The 24,862-nt window shown below is 37.3% G+C and overlaps 1 protein-coding gene across 4 annotated transcripts in view; it reads right to left on the reverse strand.

The window, feature by feature from the left end:
* The window catches only part of DLG2 (discs large MAGUK scaffold protein 2), a 1,545,411-nt gene that overhangs the window by 1,497,958 nt on the left and 22,591 nt on the right, over positions 1 to 24,862 (reverse strand). For all 4 annotated transcript variants that reach the window (XM_004763483.3, XM_045071283.1, XM_004763486.3 and 1 more), the window contains exon 2: positions 24,639 to 24,713. In XM_004763483.3, the coding sequence (XP_004763540.1) occupies positions 24,639 to 24,713 (75 nt within the window). The remainder of the gene's footprint in view (positions 1 to 24,638; positions 24,714 to 24,862) is intronic.

Here is a 24,862-nt window from a genome sequence, read left to right on the forward strand (position 1 = left end):
TTGTGAGAGAGACTTAATAAATAGATAAGTTTCCATTAGTGATAAGTGCTATTGAGAAAAATAAAGCAAGCTAAAATTTACTGGGAGTATGTGTGTTCATGTAAGGTCACTAAGGAAGGTGCCATATAAGGTCACTAAGGAAGGCCTAATAAGATATAATTTGATCAGAAGACAGCCAGAGAATGAGCCATGTGGATAGCTGGAGGAAGAACATCCCAGGCAAGGAAAAGGCAATGTAAAGGTTTCAAGGAGGGAGCACACCTGGAAGGTTCAGGGAGGACCATCTAATTGGAGTCGAGTGAAGGGAAAGGAAAAGTAGTAGGAGATGTAGAAGGGATGCAAACTGGACTATATAAATACCCATAAAGATTTTAGATTTGGCTTTTGGTGAGATCAGAGTCCAGGAAGGAGTGACATAATCGGACCTGCCTTTTTTTTTTTAATTGTATTTTTAAAAATTAACGTACAATGTATTATTTGTTTGAGGGGTACAGGTCTGTGATTCATCAGCCTTACACAATTCACAGCACTCACCATAGCACATACCCTTCCCAATGTCCATCACCTAGCCACCCCAACCCACCCCCTCCAACTCCAGCAACCCTCAGTTTGCTTCCTGAGATTGAGTCTCTTATGGTTTGTCTCCCTCTCTAGTTTCATCTTGTTTCATTTTTCCCTCCCTTCCCCTATGACCTGTCTTTTTATAGGAAAATAGGTTGCTGGGGACAAGAGCAAAGGCAGGGAGACAAGTTAGAAGGCTATTACAGTAACATAAAAGATGATGGCTGGGACCAATGTGAAAGCAGTGGATGTGGTAAGAAACACTAATATTCTAGACATATTTCTAAGGTAAAGCCATCATGCAGGGCAAAAAAAAGAGAGAAGTCAAGGGCAACTTCAATACTTTTGGCCTAAGCAATTAAAAATACCAAGTTGCCATTTACTAAGATTAGGAAACACAAGAGTTCACGTTTCCAATGCCTGTTAGATAGGCAAGTGAAGATATTCAGTAGGCTACTGAATATATAAATCTGGTTATCAAGCAAGAGCTCTGAATTAGAAACATAAATTTGAGCCTTATCAGTTTATAGATTGACTATAAAGCCAAGAGACTGAGTGAGCTCATCTATATAAAGAAAATAAGAGGTCTTAAGAGAGCCTTGGGGGACACCTTGGTGGCTCAGTTGGTTGGGCCGCTGCCTTCAGCTCAGGTCATGATTCCAGGGTCCTGGGATCGCGTCCCACATCGGGCTCCTTGTCCGGTGGGGAGCCTGCTTCTCTCTCTGCCTCTGCCTGCCACTCTGCCTGCTTGTGCTCTCTCTATGACAAATAAATAAATAAAATCTTTAAAAAAAGAGAGAGAGAGAGTCTTGTGGTCTCCTAAAATTTAGAGGTAAGAAGATAAGATAGAACCAGTGAAAGAGACAGAGCCACAGTAACTACTTCTGTCTGAGTAGAACCAGGAAAGAGAAAGAAATGCTTCAAGAGCAAACAAAATTTTCAAAGAGAATGGACTATTTAACAGAGGTAGGTTAAGATGAGAATTAAGAATTCATCCATTAGATTTGTCATCATGGAAATCCCTGGTGACCTTGTCAAGAATGATTTGGCAATGAATTAGAAACAAAATCCTGAATAAAATAGGTTCAAATAAGAATGGAAGACAGGAGGTGCACCTAGGTGGCTTAGTCGCTTAAGCATCCAACTCCTGATTTTGGCCCAGGTCATGATCTCAGGGTTGTAAGATCAAGCCCTGTTTTGGGCTCCACACTGAGCATGAAGCCTGCTTAGGATTCTCTCTCTCCATCTCTCCATCTCTCCCTTTCCAACCCGTCTTCCCCCTCCACACTTTCTCTCCTTCTCTCAAAAAAAAGAAAGAAAAAAAAAGAATGGAAGATAGGAATTAAAGATATTGAATTGGAGTATAGATATTTCTAGTGGATTTTGCTATAAAAAGAGAAAGAAATGGGGGAGCAACTGGAAGGACATCTGCATCCGAATAAAAGGATTTTCAAAATTAAATATTTATAGCAAGTATCTAAAGGACATCGATATGAGGGAGAAAATTGATGATGCATGAGAGGTCAAGAGAGAGACACAAGGGAAGGGGAAAGGAGGGGAGGGAAGAGAATGGAAGGGGTGAAGAGAATTTCCAAAGAAATGTCCTTAGGTGATAGAAGAAATGAGATCTAGCACAAAAGGAGTAGAACATGGCCTCAAGTGAGGTGTTAGAGAGGAAGTCAAAATATGTGGGTACAGGTGCAGGCAGGCAGGGGTTATGAATGTTCTTTTCTGGTTGCTCCTACTTTCTCTGTGAAATAGAAAGCAAGTTAGCTGAGAGTGAGAGTGGAGTTTTGAGGAACATAAAGGTATGGGATAGTCATCTCAAATTTGAGAGTCAATGAACTAAGAATATTTAGTAGGATTAAGAGTGGCTCTCAGAGCTCCCTTGATGCATATAAAGTAATATCCATCAGCACGGTTTTGATAGATGAAGAGGTTATCACCTAATCCAAGGGCACTGAGCCACCATGGGTTCATGGTGTCAGAGTAAATCCATGTCTCTTCCATTACCCTTCAACAAGTGATACATACAATCCTCTACTCCAGCTCCAATGGGAAAAATGTGAACTCCTTAATGGTAGGAACTAGTTCACCATGGTGCCTCTAGTGAGTGACACAGCGCTTAGCGCATAGTTATTAGACTCAATAGTATTTTGAATTAAACTGAGCAAGGGATATATTGATGAGAAAGAACATGAGCTGGTGAAAATGATATAATCTTAAAGGTATAAAATGGACCCTCAGAGCTATGCAAATATCTTTAGGGTTGCTGAAATAATGTGTTCTATGTGAACTGCTAGTTTGTTCCAGAGTTTGAAGGCTATCTACTACTCACTTTGCATAAGTACCTCCCAAGGAAATTTTGACTCTTGCACAATTATGCTCATAAATAATTTTTAAGAGACTGAAGTAGAAAAAGATGACAGCATTGTCCACTATCTTACTGAGAAATATATGGTGGCATTTGCAGCCTTATTCTGGTGCTGTTTTGCACCTTACTTGGATTGCCATCAATCCATAATGTCATCCTGACTCAAAAAAGCATTCCATCATGGCTTGCAAGTCTTTTTAGTTATGGGCTTCTAAAATTAGTCTTAGGAATACAGAAACTCCTAGATACCATCTCAAGGGCATTTGATGATGCTGGGAACTCTTCTTTCCTTCTCTGAATATCTGCAGAAAAACTGTCAATGTTTTTCCTATATAACTTAACATTTCTTGTCTACAATTATTCTTTATTTTTTTGTATGTTTGTGTTTTGCATCCCAATTAGATCATAAATTTATCAGTAACACAGTGGATATCTGTATGTACTTGCAAAGTTATCATTTGTTAATAGAGTCAACTACACTCTTCCTGCTCCTACTCTGAGAAAAGTAAAATAACTGCTATCATAGTACTCCCAAACAATATATGTTATGTCTCTAGGCAGAAATACATGTTCAATTTTAGTAGTCTAGGCCCAAATGTTTTTTTCAAACTTTCGTGCAAATGGATAAATTTAGATGGAGGACATAGCAACATTCTCTGCATTTATTCTATAAGTGCCATGATGCAAAGAACGTACCAACTATAGGCACAGTGCTTAAAGCTGGGCAGTGATTCCAAGACTGCGCAATCAAAGATGCCATGGTATTACACGAGTTGCCAAGTTTGCCTTGATGCATTTTCCTCTTCATGTCTGCTATTTATAGTAAATGATACAAAGCCATCCATAATCTGGCTCCTACCTGTCTCTTCTTGGCAATCTCTACAGCTTGCCAACTTTGCTCCCGCTATGTATACAACATGTAGCTCCAAAGCCATGCCATGCTATGCAGGCCTTCGTAGATGGAATGAACTGTGTTTGTACAGATAATATAACAAGGACAACTACCAGGTTTGGTTTCAATATAAGAGCCAATAGTAGTAAAGGGGCCACCTTGGGGCGCCTGGGTGGCTCAGTGGGTTAAGCCGCTGCCTTCGGCTCAGGTCATGATCTCAGGGTCCTGGGATCGAGTCCCGCATCGGGCTCTCTGCTCAGCAGGGAGCCTGCTTCCTCCTCTCCTCTCTCTGCCTACCTCTCTGCCTACTTGTGATCTCTCTCTGTCAAATAAATAAATAAAAAATCTTTAAAAAAAAAAAAAGGGGCCACCTTACAGAATATTAACTGATATTACTAAATCAGTATCAAGTATCATGTCTTATGCATTTTCTCAATACATCTTTTCATCTACAAGATTATTTAATTTAAATTTTATAATCATGAAATTATGATTATTATGAATTATTATGAAATATAATCTTTCTTATTTTTATTATGAAATAATATTTGATGAAATTATTTCATATTCATATTATGAAATTCATATTATGGAATAAGATGAAATTATTTCATCTTATTATGAAATATAATCTTTCTATAAAGTAATCATATTTATTCTAAAAATAGGAATAAGAAAAGGAATTAGACTAAAAAATGTCCTCATTTATCAAGAAGTTATCACTTATAAAGTGCCAGGATCTATGTTAAGAGTTTTACATAATTTAATTATATCAATGTGAGGAAAACATTTTATTTCCATCTTAACTTTTTCATAACACTCATCAAATAGGTGAGTAAATAAAATTACATAAAGATTATGCTACTTACTGTCCAAGTTCACAAGTCAGAGGCATTTGAAATGTAACGCCAAAGTCAATGTTTTTAAACACTTCACTACACTACCTTCCTAAAAAAGTGTTCTATATATAACATGTAGTTAATATATGTCTATTGGATGAATGAATCGACTCAGGGGCATTATTGTAAATTCTGCTTGTTGTTGGGTTACAGAAAGAAATGTTGTAATTAAAACAAATCATGAGTATTTTGTAGTTCATAATGTCTTTGTCAAAAAAATCTCAGGTGGGGTGCCTGGGGTGTCTCAGTGGGGTAAGCCTCTGCCTTTGGCTCAGGTCATGATCCCAGAGTCCTGGGATGGATCCAGCTCCACATCGGGCTCTCTGCTCAGCAGGGAGCCTGCTTCCCCCTCTCCCTCTGCCTGCCTCTCTGTCTACTTGGCGATCTCTCTCGGTCAAGTAAATAAATAAAATCTTTAAAAAAAAAAACTCATGCAATTAACCTTATAGGTATAGGAGATATATCCTTAATGAGGTATATATTTTTAATCACTCGTGGTCATATAATATCTTACTGTCTGGATTGCCATAATTCTGATGTTTTCCCCGTAGATGAGGTCTAATTTAGGCTACAGTGTAAATCAGTAGTAGCAGGAGTCTGGAATTCAGCAATCTTAATAAATTTGAGCTTATTTTTAGCATACTGAAGTTACTTTCTACTTTTATGAGGGTTTTCCCCCTAATTCTGACAACTGTTCAGATAAGACATTTTCAGTATTTCAAAGTTTATGGAACATGGGAAGGCAATAGTTATAGAAGAGTGAGAAAACTGAATTGCCCTTAGCTACTTTATACACTACACTGACTGGTCTCTGATATGAAATTTTAAAGTAAAAGAAAACTAGACAAAAAAGTGAACAACTAACTAAAGAAAAGGAAGTCAGAGGAAACAGTAATGCTATGATAATGCTACCAAATATTATTTGGCATGGAGACCTAGTAGCTCTCAAAATAAGACTCACTGTCCAAAGACAACCAATTCAATTAAGTTAAAGCAGCACTCTATGAACACAAAGGAAAAAGCATATCATATTTCTCTTTAAGTCCTATGCATCTCACCAGTATGTTACTGTGTGCACATACACGTAAATACACAAACCACCCAAAGATTATCAGATTTGATTCTTCTTTCATAAAGAAATCTGCTTCAATTGATTAATCATGGCATATCAACAGGCTGCTGCTTAGCAAGAGTGGCAAGAAAATCTAATCTCAAAATGCACTTTTTACCTGTAGCACAAAAGCAAATTAAATATGAAATAATGAAATAATGCAACGTATAGCAAGTTTAACATAAATGCTTAATAAGTGTACAACTGTTTTGTTTGTCAACATTTTTGTGTCCACTTCCATGTGTCATTCCCTCAATAATCCTGTGAGGTCAAGCTAACTCATTCCTCCTATTCTGTTCATTTATTCATTTTTATTCAGTCATTAATGCATACATGCATTTCATTCACTAAGGCAACACTTAGTTAATTCTAAGTCATAGGCATTGTGGTAGGTACTGGGTCCACTACTGCAAAAAGAATAGACAAATTCCCAGCTATCACAGAGCTTACAACCTATAACATAATAAACAAGTCAGCAAATCATACACAATTACAAACTGTGATAAAGTGTATAAAGGAAAAATAAAATCAATTAGGAATAGAAAGAGATGGGGGAAATTCCCTAGAAGGAAACTGTGAACAGAAAAGATACCTCTGACATGGTAACATTCAGGTTGAAACGTAAAGACAAGAAGGAGCCGGTTGTTCAGTGTGTGGAGAATATTCAGTGTACATGAAGGAGTGATAGCAAAGATACTTAAGCTGGAAGCCCTTGGAGTCTTCTAAAACTAAAAGAAAGCCTTGGTGCCTAGAACCAGGAAGTTGGAGAAAGACTGTTATGCCATGAACTGAAAGAGACAGGCAAAGGCCACCCTATGCAAGGACTTGACACTGTGTCAAGAAGTGTGAAATGCATGCTTAGTGCAATGGAAAGCCATTAAAAGGTTTTACGTTGAGGCGCCTGGGTGGCTCAGTCAGTTAGCATCTGCATTCAGCTCAGGTCATGATGTGGGAGTCCTGAGATCCAGATCCATGCCAGGCTCCCGCTCCCTCTCCGTCTCCCTCTTCTCCCCACCCAGCTCCTGTTCCCTACCCACTCCCCCTCTCTCTCAAATACATAAATGAAATCTTTTTGTTTTTTAAAGGGTTTCAAGCTAGAGAGGGTAGTAGTATAATTAGATTCATATTTTTTTTTTCAGATTACTTGGGCAAATGCATGAATAGTGGCTTGTCGAGGGGAGGGGCAGGTGAAAATGAAGGATCAAGTTAAAATCCTCTCATTTGTAATCCAAGTAAGAGATGATGGGTGACTTAGATATTGATGGTATCAGTGAAGATGGAGATAAATGAATTTTAGAAACATCTTGGAAGTAGATCTGACAAGAATAATGGACTGAATACAGAAGGTAAGAAAAAGAGAAACATCAAAAATGTCCAAGTTTCTGGTTTCAGCAACTTGGAAAATGGTGACACAAAGAGAAACGGCAGAGAAACAAGCCTTCCTGGAATGAAGATAATCAAGAAAATCTCTATTGATTTCTGTTGTGCTCATCTTTTGTTTCCCATTCATTTCAATTTCAAGAAGCCCTAGGCTAGGATCTGAGAAATGAAAGCTAAGTAAGATTCAGCCACTTTCACAAGTAATGAGGAAGAGAATCATATAAAATTTCAAATGTTCTTTCATGGGATAAATGCTATAATAATTTAGCAGGTGGGGCTCAATGGAAGGACTGGAGGTCAAGAGAGGCTTCAAAGAGATAATTCCTAGACTAAGTCTCCAAGAATAAAAGGAAATTATCCTTTAACTGAAAAAGGTAGAAATGGCCATCCTTATATTTTGTTTTACTTAAAACCATACATTAAACAAAGAGTCATCTTCATGTCAAGTTCCCAGTATAGAATGTCCCACAGTTGACTCATGTTTAATAAACCTCTTCAAGTTTCAAATAAACCCTTAATAACCCCCATTATGAGCACAGTGTTCTATCAGGTATTGTGGAACCATGTTTCTGTCCTTGAGTTGCCCTCTTCTGTTGCAGAGATTAGACATACACGTATAAAAGAGCCAGACAAGAATGATGTCAATGAGACAAGGCAGCTGTTTTGATGTGACAGAGGCTGCCTCCATACAAGAGCTAAGAGAATCCAAACCAAAGAGAACACAGTGGGGTGTGGGTTAGATCAGAAAGCATTTTCCCTAAAGGACTAAACTTCCACTTGCACTCTGAAGGAACCCTGGCAGTCTCATCTCTTTCGTCTGATCACCTCATCCTCTCATTCCCTATAATGGTAGTTCCAGCATCTGATACCCTCCTTTTTCCATCTCTCCTCCCATTCTCAGCAGGCAACCTCCCTCACTTCCTATTTCAGAGTAAACAAAAGCCATCAAACTGGATTTCTTTCAGTTTCCCACCAGAAATATGCATAAATATACTGATACCTTCCAATAGCTGTATGTTCATATTAGAGACTGACCATGGCACATGGTCTTTGTGCCTTGTCCATTTCCTTCTTCAAGGAAACGCATTGATTAGGCCTTCTCTCGTATGTATTTAATCACTCATTCTAACAACTGCCGTCATCATTTTTCTCTGAAGTGGCAGTTGTTCTTATTCATCTAGAAAGATTTTATTCATCTAGAAAATATACTGTAAATATTCTATTTCTTCAAGCCCTTTTCAACCTCTACCACTTTACTGAAACGATCAATTACTTCCTTATTGAATAATCTATTGAACATTTCTCAGTCCTTAAATCAGCTGGTTTCTTAGACACATCAGTATTTAAATGTTCTCATTTTTTGCTCAAGAAAACAAAAACACCTTCCTTGATCTTGCATTTCCTGCCCATGTTCACAGGCCAAACAGACATCTTTACTTATACCTTAAAGATTCTTCAAACTGAACTTGTCCAGAATGGATTTCATGATCCTCCTATTACCACACCCAATGAAGCTTTTTCTAGAGCACCAGAATTCAGTAAATGATACTTGTACCCACTATTTCATACAAGTCCAAGAATTAGGAGTTATCTCTTACATTTCCCTTCCTCTTAACCACTCCCATACACAATTCATCTCTATGTCCTGGGATCCTCACCCTTAAATATCTCATATCTGTTCAAACTTCTTCATTTCTACCATCACTCTTATTTATGTTAGACTTCTACAAAAGCTTCATAACTAGAATTTTGTTCTGTTTTGTTTTGTTTTCATTTGCAATAAAATATTTACTTTATACCATGAGCACCATACCATAATATATTTTTTCATTCCCTGAAGTGTTTCTTCAAGGTCACTTTCTAGTTTGTGTAGACAGCATAATTTATTGCATCAAGATCCTGTTAGAGAGCGCCTGGGTGGCTCAGTGGGTTAAGCCGCTGCCTTCGGCTCAGGTCATGATCTCAGGGTCCTGGGATCGAGTCCCGCATCGGGCTCTCTGCTCAGCAGGGAGCCTGCTTCCTCCTCTCTCTCTCTCTCTCTCTGCCTGCCTCTCTGCCTACTTGTGATCTCTCTCTGTCAAATAAATAAATAAAATCTTTAAAAAAAAAAAAGATCCTGTTAGAACATCATGTTGTTTGCAGTGTTTCCATTTTTAAAATTATTTTTATTAACATATAATGCATTATTTCCCCCAGGGTTACAGGTTTGTGAATCGTCAGGCTTACATAGTTCACAGCACTCGCCATAACACATACCCTCCCCAATGTCCATAACTCAAACACCCTCTCCACACTCCCTCTCCCCCCAGCAGCCCTCAGCTTGTTTTGTGAGATTAAGAGTCTCTTATGGTTTGTCCCCCTCCCAATTCCATCTTGTTTCATTTTTTTCCTTCCCTACCCCCAATCCCCCACTCAGCCTCTCAAATTCCTAATAGATCATATGATAATCATCTTTCTCTGATTAACTTATTTCACTCAGCATAATACCCTCTAGTTCCATCCACGTCATTGCAAATGGCAAGATTTCATTTCTTTTGATGGCTGCATAGTATTCCATTGTATATATATATGTATACCACTTCATCTTTATCCATTCATCTGTTGATGGACATCTAGGTTCTTTCCATAGCTTAGCTATTATGGACATTGCTGCTATAAATGTTTGGGTGCACGTGCCCCTTCGGATCACTACATTTGTATCTTTAGGGTAAATACCCAGTAGTATGACTGCTGGGTTGTAGTGTAGCTCTATTTTCAACTTTTTAAGGAAACTCCATGCTGTTTTTCAGAGTGGCTATACCAGCTTGCATTCCCACCAACAGTGTAGGAGGGTTCCCTTTTCTCCATATCCTCTCCAACATCTGTCATTTCCTGACTTGTTAATTTTAGCCCTTCTGACTGGCATGAGGTGGTATCTCATTGTGGTTTTGATTTGTTTTCCCTGATGCCGAGTGATGTGGAACACCTTTTCATGTGTCTGTTGGCCATCTGGATATCTTCTTTGCAGAAATGTCTGTTCATGTCCTCTGCCATTTCTTGATTGGATTATTTGTTCTTTGGGTATTGAGTTTGATAAGTTCTTTATAGATTTTGGATACTACCCTTTATCTGATGTGTCATTTGCAAATATCTTCTCCCATTCTGTCAGCTGTCTTTTGGTTTTGTTGACTGTTTCCTTTGCTGTACAAAAGATTTTGATCTTGAATTAAGTTCCAATAGTTCGTTTTTGCACTTGCTTCCCTTGCCTTTGGCAATGTTTCTAGGAAGAGGTTGCTGGGGCTGATGTTTTCTTTTGTTTTTAACCACAACCTTTTTTTTTTTTCATTCTCCTACGTGTTCTCCACATAGCATCCACAGTGAAGATTTCAAAATTCAGATATGACCATACTATAAGATCCTCTCCTCTCTCACCAGTCTATTTAAAATACTTCAGTGAAATTCTAAATATCATCTGACTTGTGTCTCCCTCCCAAATCCTTTTCCCACCAAGCATCCTGAAAGGTATTCTCTGAATTCTAGCCATACTGACCTTATAGCTCCTCATAAAGAGAACTTCCCCTCCTGAGATAGGATCTTTGTACATGCAGTTACCTCTGCCAAAATAAACCTCTTCTTCCTTCTTCCCAAGTTGATTCTACTTTTCAAATTTATGTTTAATTAGCATTCCCTTAAGGAAGCCTTCTCTGACCTTCCTTTGTACATCAGTACCATCTCAATGCATTTCCAATACACTACGTACATCTCCTTTGCAGAACTCATCAATATTGCAACCTTATCTTACTTGTATGATTCTTTTTTTTTTTTTTGAGGTAATATTTATTTGAGAGAGAGAAAGCACAAGTGCAGGGAGGGGCAGAGAGACAAGCAACCCAGGTGCTCCCACCTGTGAGATTCTTTATTTCTACTTCCTCCTTAAGGGCAGAGACTGTATGTTTTGTCATTCTATGAATTTATGGAACCTAGAATAGTGTCTGGGACATAGTAAACACCTTGTAAACATTTATGAAATTAATGAAGGAGAAAGGGAGGAAATATAGATAAATAAATGGATTTGAATGAGCAGAAAGAATAATAGTTATGTATTACAGAAGAGTCAGCCTTGTTTAAATAATAAATGTTGAGATGATAAACTAGCTATAGGCAAGAGAACAGTTCTGACAACAGGAATTTAAATTTTCTCTTTTTTTCTATTTTTTTAAACAGTTTTAAAGAGAGCATTTCCCTTTATTTACAAAAGAACACAGTTCTGCTGCCAAGGGCTCTCTATAGCCACAGACCTACCAATGACTACGCATGTTCACTTGGTGGACAGTTTGGGCTTATTCTGCCTATATAGTAAAAGACTGCAGAAAGCAAAGGAAGTCCCCAGACTAGGGACTGATGGAGAGAAAGGGAGTAATTTTCTATATATTCTACTATTGCATGAGATCTCCTTATATTCTGTATAATACTTTGCACTCTTTAGGGATGGTCCTGTGATTACCATTCTTTTGACTTAGTATTTTATGCTTGAAAAACATAAATTTAAGGAAAGCCACTCATAAAATCAACTCTCAGAAAAAAGTACTCTTAACAATGGAGGAAAAGCAAGTCAATAGCTTCAAGCAACACCATCAATCATAAGAGAAGGAAATGAACAATGTACTGGAGTTTATGTACATCATCTCATTTGATCAATATACATGGCTCAAAGAAGTGAAGAATATGCCCAAATTCAGTAAATGCAGTCCCAGGTAACTCCAAAGCCCATGCTCTTTCCAGTGTATCTTAAGTAGTACAACCAAGGATAAAACCTAAGTACTCTGACTTTCCAGGACCATGTCAGGGAAGATTGTCTCCCCTTCCACAACCCAGTTTTCATCCCAGATTTTGTGGACTGAACTGATTCACAGGGGACTGAAGTAAATGAGATTCTTTTGTTGGTGTCTTATAGGTCTTCTTATAGACTACAAGTTTTCAGAGTGCCATAAAATTCCATTCTGTGTACATTTTAGAAAACTGCTTTTGGACAAAGACTTTGGACATTAAGTTTTAGCTCATAATGCATTTTTGCTTCCAAGTTATAAATAGAGTACAACTTTTTAATGAAAATGCTGACACAACCTAAAGAACAATAAGAACAATGGTGTATGACCAAATCCATTGTAGGAACAAACTAATTCTTTCAACAGAGTAAGTATTAGCATCTTTAGAGAGAGGCTATTTATATGATGTGCTTAATTAAGTTGTGGATATTAAATTATGCAAAATTTTTACTTTACCAAAATGCAATCTAAAATAGCCATTAAGATCAAGTAGCAATTTTTTTTCAGTAGGTTGGAAGATTTAGCCAATCCAGACTTAAGTGGCATTGATTTCTTTAAAGAGATGTTTGTTCTGAGTTGGTTAAAAATATATGGGTCAGTAAATAAAATATTCAAATGTTTGTATACATTTTCCCTTGCTGCTGTAATGGAAGGGTGATTGCTATAAAATCTGCTTGTTCTCCCACTCTAATCATGCTCAGGTTTGCAGTTTTGATTAGATGCATTTGTTTGTACTTTTGTTGCTGAAGTCAATCCATCAATCCAGACTAGAAGGGGCTGTTTTTATGAGGCAGTCATGGACTATGCTGCCTGCTGCGAATAGGACCTCCTTGAGGAGCTGCAGCAATTTATATTCCATTTCTGTGTCAAGTGCTGTTAAAATTTTTCTTTAGGCCAAAGTTTGTCCAAACATTTTGTACAATTCCACAGAGATCTGGGGTAGCTGGAGGCTGCTTCAAGAGGTTTGTCATTGACACCTATTCTGTACTGGTCATAGGAAGTTGGTTGTTGCTACAGACATGGCCTTGTCAAATGGCTTCCCCTGTTTGGACTACCTGAGGCTAAATCTAAATGAGGCAAGCCTGAACAGGAGATGAACACAATCAGAAGGGCAGCACAAAAAGTTGGAATCATAAACAGGTACAAGGACATCTTTGGCAAAAACACTTCCTTTTTTTTTTTTTTTAATAATTCAGGCATTTAAATAATTCCTTGTTGTTATTCCTTGGATTTCTAGGTTCATTATCAAGTCAATGAGTTTTTTGTAATGTTCCCAAAAAGGACAGAGAATAAATATCTATTATTATATCAAATTAAAAAACTAAAATTAAAATGCCTAAAATCATTCTATTACGTAAAGTACACTTTTGTTCACATGTTGCACGACCTTTGTTTAAAGACTAAAGTTGTGTGAAATAAAGTTGTGTGAATAACCATACTCCATACTCTTTGGGGGACATGCACAGTATGGGGTTTCCAAGATGGGATGATTCACTAGGAAGAGCTGTCATTCATGATTCATATCTGTAGCTGGTCTACAAACAGATACCAACACCCACATCAAGAGCACTCGATGATGTCTGTGTTTGTCCTGTAGTGATCTAAGAACACTGGATAAAAGGGAATAGTAAGACAGCTAGGGAGAAATACTCTGGAAGGTTTGTAAGACATGTATGTCTTTGTTTCTAGAAAAAACAAGAGAGATTCCATCATAGTTGCACTGGACTTAGCACATCATAACCAAAGCAATCATGTGTGTACCCCGAGGTTCTTCCCCACTCAGGGATCGAACCAACTGTCCCATAATACTCTTCAGGAATTCAATTAGCTAAAATAAGTACAGCAATGCCTCTGAGTTCAGAAATGACTTCCAAGGGTACAGAAATCACTGTCAAAAAAAAAATCAAACTTTATATTTAAAAAATTAACTGACTAGGATGCCTGGGTGGCTCAGTCAGTAAGAGTTTGTTTTCAACTTGGGTCAGGATCCCAGGGTCCTGGGACTGAGTCCCACATTGGGCTCTTTGCTCAGTGGGGAGCCTGCTTCTCCATCTGCCTGATACACCCCCTGGTTGTGCTCCCTCTCTCTCTGTCTCTGACAAATAAATAAAAACAAAATCTTTAGAAAAATTAACTCGTTTAAACATTCAAGACACATAACTTTCAATTACATCTTCCAATATCTGAGCTAAGTTAAAGGTAGGCCAAGCTGTCAGAGAGCTCATTGCTTAAGTGCCATGTAACCATTTTCATTGTTCTCTAGTGCTTATAATAATAATGCCATAATAATAAAATTAACATGTATTGAGGATCTATTACGGGCCAGACACTGATTTAAGCATATTGCATATATTGTCTTTAATTCTTCAAATAATCTTGCAAGGTAGGTATCTATTACTATTTTCATTTCACGAATTAGTAAAGTGAGATAAAAAGATGTTGAAATGATTACTCAAAGTTCAAATGGCTAGCAAAAGCAGGGAGATGTGTTTGACTCCAAAACTTATGCCTTACTACTATGAAACACTCCTTTCCTGAGTGATGAGTGAAAAGTTTAGCAGCAAGAATGTTAGCGTACAAAGCCCACGTAATGTCAATACATGCCAATGCCTCACACTGTTAAAAATCAAGGACAGTACAACCCCAACACAAATCTTTTACACATCACCAGGAATCCCTGTTTTGCTATCAGTCTCCCTCCCCAACTCAACACCATCTTTGTCTCCACCACAAACTCAAGCCAATACCTCAGTTACTTAAGTTGGAAAAGAGAGGAACCCACTATCTTGAGAATTTGTACAAGATGAAACATGCCAGCTCATCTATCAAAACTATCAAAGAAAGAGATGTTTACAAACATGAATCTACCAGAAAATTAAAATTCATCCATTGAAATATTATATGTTTTTGTTTATTTTTAAAAAAATTTTAGATAGTCAATTTTTTAGTAGCCCACAGTTGGATATGATAAAAGTAATTAGTATTCAAAAAATTGGAGATAATTATAGGGGGGGGGTTACTGTGTTGGCTCAAGGCCAACATTTATAAATATCAGTTAAAATATTACATTGTAATATACCAATGCCCCCACCACTGAATTATCTCATAGAATTTGAAAGCTTGTGCTTGATTTTACCATTTCTTTTCTCACTGTTGGCTGCTAATATCAGGTTTTAGTAATGCCCTCTCCTGAATTTCCATACACCTGTTCTAATTATCTGGATCTTACCTAATGGGTTAGCCATGATCATTAGAAATGTATCTAAATAGACTCTGAAAAAAGGTATTATGGGTCTCTCATGTTCAAACACACGTGCCTGAGAAGCAAGCATTAAGAAGCTCACACACTGAGGTCATAGAATAGATAGTAGTCGGTAAATGGGTTGTGAACATTGAAATATTGATTTAGTCCACTTCAACACATTTTTGTTTACTTCTAAATGGTTCTCAGTTTATACTACATAATTGAGGTTGCTGGATACTAAATAAGTAAAAAGTTCAGTAAATACAGCTGAAGCTCCTTTAAGTCGATGGCAGAGAGAACAAATATTCAATTCTTTCTGGGATTTTTCTAGATACAGAAACTAAAGCCCTTCAATTGGAAAATCCACAGATCCATCACATTAGAGCATTTTGTATTCTCAATAATTTATAAATTATGGAATCACCCTATTCTATATTAGCATCCCACTACAAACCTGTGAAAAATAATGTTGTAGCTTATAGCTCTATCATGGAAGATCTCTGACCATTGCACATTCAATTCCTATATCAAATAATGAAACCAAGAAGGAAAATAAAGTCTAGCAATCCTCTTAAAGAAAACCCATTGTTAAAAATTCCTTTAGTTCTGAACAGAAGGACATATCTAAATTTCTGAATATATTTCTAACTCTGTTTACATAGTGGTTATCCACATGGATTTTTCCAAATAAATAAGATTAGAAATCCTGACAGTCTTGTGAAGGAAAACCTTCAAATATGCTACTATGGCTGCCAAGATGGTTGTCCAACAATGCAAAGTTGCCCAGCTTTGCAATGCATAGAATCTTCATGACATCTTGTATGATACAACACACAGCTAATAAAATACCAATCTCTCCTGAATTCATTAATTTCCACAGCAAACTCAAAGAGCATCAGTTTGCTCAGGAGAGATAATGAATTATCCCATAAATGGGAAAAAACTGGGTACCTGAAAGACTCACCTAGCTTTTCTCTGTGCTGAATGTGAGGTGTAAAAAAAGATATTACACTTCTCTGAGCTTCAGTTTTCTCATCTGTCAAACCAAAGAGCTATCCTTTGGCAAAGTCAGGTGGGGATTATGACGAGGGAGATTATGCTTTCAGGAATCCTAAAAAAGTTCTGCTTAATGTTCTCAATAGAAGGGAAAAATATTCTTAGAGCAGATTAAAACTTGTATTATGCTCTAAAGTGATGGATCTATGTTAAAAACAAATATCAAAACATACAAATCTCCCTCTTATTTTTTTTAAAGATTTTATTTATTTATTTATTTATTTGACAGAGAAAGAGAGAGATCATAAGTAGACAGAGCAGGAGGCAGAGAGAGAGGGGGAAGCAGGCTCCCTGCTGAGCAGAGAGCCCTATGCTGGGCTCAATCCCAGGACCCTGAGATCATGACCTGAGCCGAAGGCAGGGGCTTAACCCACTGAGCGAACCAGGTGCCCCATAAACTCCCCCTTTCATGACAAAAGCCCTCAAAAGACTAGAAATAGAAGGGAACTCCATTCTGGTAAAAGACATCTATTAAACACACACACACACACACACACACACACAGAGAGAGCTAACATCCTATTTAATGATGAAACAAGAATACTTTCCCCTAAAATCAAAAAACAAGTCAAGAATGTCTGTTCTTGCCAACTCTAAATAGTGTAATGGATACTCTAGCCAAGGCAGTTGGGCAAGAAAATGAAATAAGTGGAGTCCAAATTGGAAAGGAAGAAGTAAAACTATCTCTTTTTGCAGATGGCATGATCTTGTATATAGAAAATCCCAAGGAATTCACTGAAAAGCTCTTATAACTAATAGTTACAGCAACATTTCAGGGTACAATATTACTAAGCAAAAACTGACTGTATTTCTTTCCATACACTAGTAATGGCCAACCCAAAATCAAATTAAAAAACAATCCCTTTTATAATAGTATAACAAAAAAGAGAAGGCAGAAAGAGGTAAGTGAAGGCACTGAATCAGTCAAGTTGGTTAAAGTTGGAATTCTTGGGAGATATTCAAAGGTACAGAAAAAGAGGAAACTGGGAACACTGGACAAAAAATTTGCTGACTTCATTTTTCCTGTGGGCCTGCCTGTTGTTCCCAGATCGTTACCTATTATTCTTCCACTTAGCTTCTTAGATCTTGGTAGCACTTCAGGACTTGCAACCTTCTTTTCTTTGACCAAATCATGCAGGGTACCTGTTTGCCTGATTTCTGTTCTGTACTCTGTGTAGATTTTATGGGTGCTCACTGGGAATACCCTTTCATCTCTCCCACAAAGCAATGCCCATCCAACCCCTCCATACTATGGACTTCCTTTCTGGACATGTTTCAGAAATCACTGTAAGAAATTTATCTGATATAAGTACTGCATTTCCCAACACACTCTAGAAACAAGTATATATCCAAAGTACTATAAGGGCCAGAAGAGAGAGAAAAAAGGACTGTATCTATTGTGTCAATCTAATCTTCCTCATACTTGCCTTGATTTAAAGCACTTGACTACAGCAAAATTGGAATCAAGTACATTCTGCAGAGTTCACATTTCTTAAAGTGCATTGTGATTTTTCTAAAATAATTTGCCCTCTAGATTCTTTTCTAACCCCATGGCTACCACCCAGATGGCCAGATGCACTCTAATCCCAGTGCAGACCAAGTTAAGGCCCTATACTCTGCAATTTTCCACAATTTTCTGAAAACTGTGATCATCTGATAATGTCCTGACTTTTTGTTCTATAAGGGGACTGCTGATGGTATGAAAACCTTGCTATAAAAAATAAAAATTGTATCCGGTCTTTGGAAAGACAATACTCATCAAAGCCATCCTGGGTGTGATTTCCCACCAGCTGAGTTAGCCCAGCGGGTGCTGTGTTCATAGGAATTCTGGAAGCACCCAGAGAGCAGATACAACATTATTTATTTTATGACTTGGTTGGATGTCTCTGAGTGCCACGGTCTGGGTTTTATGTGGGCTGTATACAAAATGAGGTCACACAGTGAACTGTGGAGAAAAAAAAACAGAAATTGGGAAGGAGCTATAAAATCAGGAGGAAAAATGTTTAGATTACTATATGCACATTTCTTATGCACATTGTATTAACTGGCTTCAATTAGAGTGACTGATTCTGACTTGGTAACGTCAGGCAGTCTGAGAGAACACACTGAAATAATTAACACTTTAAATGAACATCTCCTCTGGTTTCTTTGGGGAATGTCTGTTTTTATTGATTTCCCATAGAAGAGAAAAATTGCTTTCATAATCTAGAGAGACATGGTAGGGAAATGTTAAAATGATTTAAATTAAAAGGAGTATCCAACTCTACTCTTCAAAAATGGTCTTTGTAACTCAGAATATAAACATCTCTTGTTAATATGAAGTGTCATATTACATCATCAGCTCCTGCCTGTCAAAGAGCAAAATGTTTCTTTTCAAAAGCTTCAGAATTTCTGCTTTCAGAGTCTTAAAAAAGATGTTTATTAAATCCTAGAACTTTTCTCTGTCCCGGCCTAAATCCTTTTCCAAAGAAAGGATCCTTCTAAATAAATTCAAATAAATAGCCCTAAATTAACAACTAGTTACTTCCTATTTTTTTTGGTTCCTCACCAATTCATCCTGCCTCACTCACTTCCTTCTGGGATGACCTATCCTTTTCTTTTTTGTTCTCTTACCACTCACCAAGCAATGGCTACATGCCAGGTTCTAGTTAACACTTTCTTGCATTATCACATGTAAATCTCAAAATAACCTATTGCAGATGGGAGCGGGAGGGAGACAAACCATAAGAGACTCAATCTCACAAAACAAAAGAAGGGTTGCCACAGGGTGGGGGGAGAATGGGGTGTGGGCGGGGGTTGGGGGCAGGTGGCTGGGTTATGGACATTGGGGAGGGTATGTGCTATGGTGAGTGCCGTGAAGTGTGTAAACCTCACGATTCACAGACCTGTACCCCTGGGGCTAATAACATATTGTTATTAATGTTAATAAAAATGTTTTATGTTAATAAAAGATAAAAAATTTAAAAATATATCCTGTTGCATGTATAAATTCAAGAGAGGATAAGTAAAATGTCTGAGGTCACATGACTAGTAAGTGGCAGAGTTTGTATTTTAACACAAATCTTAATCAGTTTTAAAGTTTGCATATTTAATTATTACTAAATATTGCATTTCCTGTCTTCCAAAATCCATCTTGAAGCAAACCTCCATCTCCATTCTGTACATTCATAGCTTTTTCTTTTTTTGAGAGAGAGTCTGAGTGCGGGAAGGGGTAGAAAGAGAAGGCGAGAATCTTAAGCAGACTCCATGCTCAGTACAGAGCCTGACACAGGGTTCAATTGTATATCCCTAAGATCATGACCTGAGCAGAAATAAAAAAGTCAGACACTTAACCAACTGAGACACCCAGGCACCCCATAGCATTTTGTTTTAGCATTTTATAGCATGTATTATCCAGCATAATGATTATTTAAATGTATTGTTTCCTGCTTTATCTTAAAGAATGCAAGGGTTTATAACTTAGAAAATGTACTCAGCAAATGCTTTTTAAATGAGTAGATGAAAGTTGATGTAGTCAGAATGCAGCGTTCTAATTTGCAAATGTTAACATGATTTTTGAAAATACTTCACATATCTATTTATGGGTGAATATTATATAACAAGAGAGATACACAGGTATAACAATATTCATGATAATCTCTATAACAGCAGGGATTTTGGAAACTCCTCTCATTGCATTATTTTTAAAGTATGCAAATATGCAGAGAAACAAAGGGATTATTGTAGACAAACCATATGTATTTACATATTATATTCCAAAGAATAAAATCACATATTACAGTCATTTCTAAGTAATGCCCAATAACTAAGTTTCATTCCTGAAAGTGAACAATTCCGTGTATAAGCCATAACCATACTGAGTGGTCCGGACATTTAGGCCTTGAAATGTAGCAGCCACTCAAGCCTCCTGCAGTTGGTGGAATCTAAGGTTCTTAGTTTCTAAGCACCAGAAACTAATTCTTAGCCTAGTTCACCCCAGATTCAGAGATCAGCCAGTTTTCACCTGAGTCCCAGAACCGATGGGTCTCTTTCATTTGCTTGTAAGTGGCAGGGATTCAGGTAACCACTGCTCATATTCATTTGACTGTATGACCCAATTAAATTTAAAGCGTAGAGGTGAAGCAGGATATCATTCTAGTCCTTAATGCAGCCATACGAGGAGAGAGAAATTAAAAAATAAAACTGTCATGCTTTTTGTTAGGGAAGATATTTTATTTACGATTATTCAAAAAGTATAAATATGTCCATGTTTCTGTATAATTACTAAAGGTAAAATTTCTATTCATCTTGAACCCTAATTTGTGCAAGTCAGTTCTGGCTAAAAGGAAAAGTCTTTAAAATACCTCTTGGTTCCATTGTTACAGAGGTGTGGAGTGCCAAAAAAAAGAGAGCATCTAGGAAGAGACTAAGCAAATAGTAATAGAAGCCATTTTCAAGGCAACATGGAGCTGGTGACAGGCATTTGCAGAGCAATTTGCAGAGAGAAGCATTCTTAAGAAAACCAATGATAAAAGCTCCGCACTTAAAATGAACCTGGGGCAAATGCACACACAAAGACCGAGACGTTTTTGGAAAAAGTAATAAAGCCCAATTATAAGGATACAATCATTTCAGAGCAAAGCACCAAGGAACAATAATAGAACATCCAGGAGAAAAATGTAGGAAGCAATCAAGTAAACTTAAAAATGCACAAAGCTAACAGACTGTCTATTAACAATGTAAGTACGCATTAATTTATTTATAACTTGCTTCAGTCAATGAAGGATTTGAGACAGACAAAACATTCTTTTAAACACAGTAGGCTAAGATTTTTCTATTTCCTGAGAGATGAGAAAATGGAAATTAATACCAAAAAGACTACGCATTTTATATGTATTTTTGTTTTATAAATATGCTTATGCTAGTTGTATAGTTAATTATTCATATTTCTAATTTTATAATGTGGAGTAAGTCATTACCAAATTATTCTTTGGTCATTTTTTATGTACAGAAGTGTTGTATGTAATTAGATATTTGGAATAAATAGAAATAGACTATTTCCATTATTAAATAAACTTCTGAAAATTCTCAAAATCTCAGTGTTCTCAGTATTTCTTCCTGTGTGTGTCTACCACTCAGTATGTAAACGCTATTGGGAGCTTCGTAAGTGCTGCTGACTAGGGGTATTCATTAAGGTGAGTTTTTTATTTTTCCTTCTTTAATTGCAAATAAAAAAAAAATTACAGAGGAGCCTGGGTGGCTCAGTGGGTTAAGCCTCTGCCTTGGGCTCAGGTCATGACCTCAGAGTCCTAGAATTGAGCCCCATATCAGGCTCATTGCTCAGCAGGAAGCCTGCTTCCCCCTCTCTCTCTGCTTACTTGTGATCTCTCTCCCTGTGTCAAATAAATAAATAAAAATCTTTTGTAAACCTGGTGATTCACACACCTGTACCCCTGGGGATAAAAATATATGTTTATAAAAAATAAAAAATTAATTTAAAAAAATCTTTTGTTTTTTTAAATTACACTTCCCCAAATAAACAAAATAAAAACAAAATCTAGAATAACTTGGGGGGGGGGTGTAACTTACTGATGACCAGCAGATTATTGGGACCTTTTCACAAAATCAAAGAGAGATTTGAGTAAGCAGAATCTCAGAAGGACAGGTATAGAGCAGGCCTAAGGATTTCAGCAGCTGAGGTTCACAGATGATTTTCCAAACTATTGTCATTTGTATGATTCAATACTATTGAATATCATTTTGGTATCTCTCTAGTACATATTCTAAATTCCCAGGAGAGAGAATCCAAATGGCCCAGGTGAGATGAGATATTTACCCCTAGATCAGTCAGACATGGCCAGGGACAGACTCACATAGCCCAAACATGGACCTTGAAAGCCTACCTTTGTGGATCAGGGTTACTAACAGAGAAAACAGAATCATTATGAGTTGTCAACTCCTCTGGAAAGTGTCTGCCCCACTGGGAAATGTAATTACTTTTAAATAAACGGCAAAGGAAATCTATGAAACCAGCAGCTCTTAATTCCACAGCAGAAACAAGAAGAAACATCTTTCTGATGTTCTCACCTGACCACAGAATTGAGAATCAGACTATTTGGCATTTCTGACTTGTGTTCTTCAGGAAGAGTCTTAAATGTAGTCATCGACTTAGTCACAAATTTCCTATAACAAAAAGACCTAATCTGGGATTTCTAGATCCTACAGGGTCCAACTCTAAGGTATGAATAAGAGATGTATTATTTTTAATAATCCAAAAGACATAATTCTAATAATGGATTTACTTGCCGTAAGATTGCACAAAATAACTAAAATGTCAAATTTCTGTTATTTGGGCGTGAAATTATCAGTGTAGTAGAGGATCACTACTAATCAGAATTCTTGTTTTTTTTTTTTTTTTAGATTTTATTTATTTTTTTGTGAGAGAGAGAGCACAAGTAGGCAGAGTGGCAGGCAGAGGCAGAGAGAGAAGCAGACTCCCTGTTGAGCAAGGAGCCCGATGTAGGACTCAAGCCCTGGACCCTGGGATCATGACCTGAGCTGAAGGCAGCCACTTAACCCACTGAGCCACCCAGGAGTCCCCTAATAAAAATTCTCTCTAGTGTTATATATTGATTGTCTTTGATAAAATGGGAATACTATCTTATTTATCTTCGTACTTCCAGCAACAGTCATAGCGCCTGACACAGCTGAATCAAACCACTAAATTTGGCTTAGGTTGAAACAAAATTCCTTAAAACACATTCTCAATCATACTCTGTGCAGGAAAAGTGTAAAATGACCCTTGAAAGTAAGAAATGGAAACCACCCACCCAAGAAGGTAAAATACTACAATTATTCCTCTTCACCAACAAATCTAAGAGCTGAGATAATTTAATAAAACTTACTAAAGAGGAAGTCAACAGATTGAAGTCTCATTCATTGAACTTGCTCTCACAGAGTACCTACCACATACCAGGGATGTACCTAGGCACAGGTACACCGGGACCCTGAATAGCACCCAGTCTCTGCTGAAATAGACTTACAAATCAGTAATTATGAGATAATATCACCAGGGATACAGTACAAGGGGTGACTGATGAAGAAACAGAATTATTAAAACTCATCCTTTCTCTGGCATCAGCAGAGTCCCTTAGCATGCACACCCCTCTGACCATCTGCTCTCACAAGTGTGACATTTTTATTCTCCAAGTCTCCAGCAAGTCTGGGCTGCCTCAGCACTGCAGGAATGCCTCCAAAATTTAGCTACACCATCTCTCCTTCATTGTAAGTGATCCCACATTCTCCTCCTTCCATAGATAAACAAAAACAAGAGGCTTCATACTCTTTGGAATCAGAATGAAAAGTAGGCTCCCCCAGGCTTACTGCATTAGAGAGCACTCCTAAGTCACACTATGATAGCCCAGCTTCACCTTCCAGCAGCTTGTATAGCAACAATATATGATGGTATTTAAGAAGCTCTGCATATCATTTTACATGGCTTGCACGGTAGGTCAAATGAGGGGAATGCCGGAAAAGTAATTTTCAAATTCCTTGTCTCCAACAAACACAAATTATTTTATAACAGGCAAACTGTCAGTTAGAGCACACACATTCCCCAAAGGAACCATTGTCCCAACTATCAGGCAAAGCATGTATGGGAGAATATCATACAAATCAGCCACTTCTTCACTGACTTTTCTTTACAGTGTAGTAGAATGAGTTCATGAAAAGAGTCAGGGTGTCTGGGATCTATTCCCAGCTCTACAATTGATACACTATTCTTACTCCCTTTGCATTTAAATCTCCCACTGGTAACACAGGGATAATGACATAGTACCTGCTTGTTTCTAAGGCACTTGAAAATTCTCTGATAGAAGATTTCACACAAATGCAGAGACCATTATTATACCAGAAAGACTTGAAAATTCTAAATCCGTGTACTCATCACTATTAAATAGACAACACGACAATGACAGAAGAGAAAACATCCTTCTCTAAAGCATCTAAAATCAAGTATTGCTGAATATGCAGCTACTGAAAAAATACATGTGCAAATATATTCATTTTAATGACAGTCCATCCAAATCTAAATCATCAATAATCCATTTAAATAAATCTTTGGCAAATTACCCTGACTCAAAAAAAAACCAAAACACACATACACACACACAGAAACCATAAATCCCTGATCACAGATATTTCTTACAACACAGAGCTTCCTGGAAAACAAAAACAAAAACAAAAACAAAACCTTTCTAGAATCTCAGGAAGGATTCTAGCCCATTCCACTAAGGTTGTTCCAAAATATAAAAATAATTCTCCTTTAATCACACTTACAGTACAGTGGTGGACAGGCATCCAAGCAGGGGCTTCCACTGAACAATTCTGGGCTGGGCATTTGCCTTGGTTTTGCTGCAAATAAGTAAAAGTGATTGTTATATCTTATATATTATGTGCAGCAATACATACAAGCTGCCATATCCATCATCGATATGTTTATTACATTATTTGAAAGTATAGGAGAAGGCTTTGAGAATGATTTTTTGGTGCAGTGCTGCAGA

The sequence above is a fragment of the Mustela putorius genome, unplaced genomic scaffold (genome assembly GCF_011764305.1).
Source record: "Mustela putorius furo isolate JIRA1106 unplaced genomic scaffold, ASM1176430v1.1 tig00003987_pilon_pilon_pilon, whole genome shotgun sequence".
Lineage (NCBI taxonomy): Eukaryota > Metazoa > Chordata > Mammalia > Carnivora > Mustelidae > Mustela > Mustela putorius.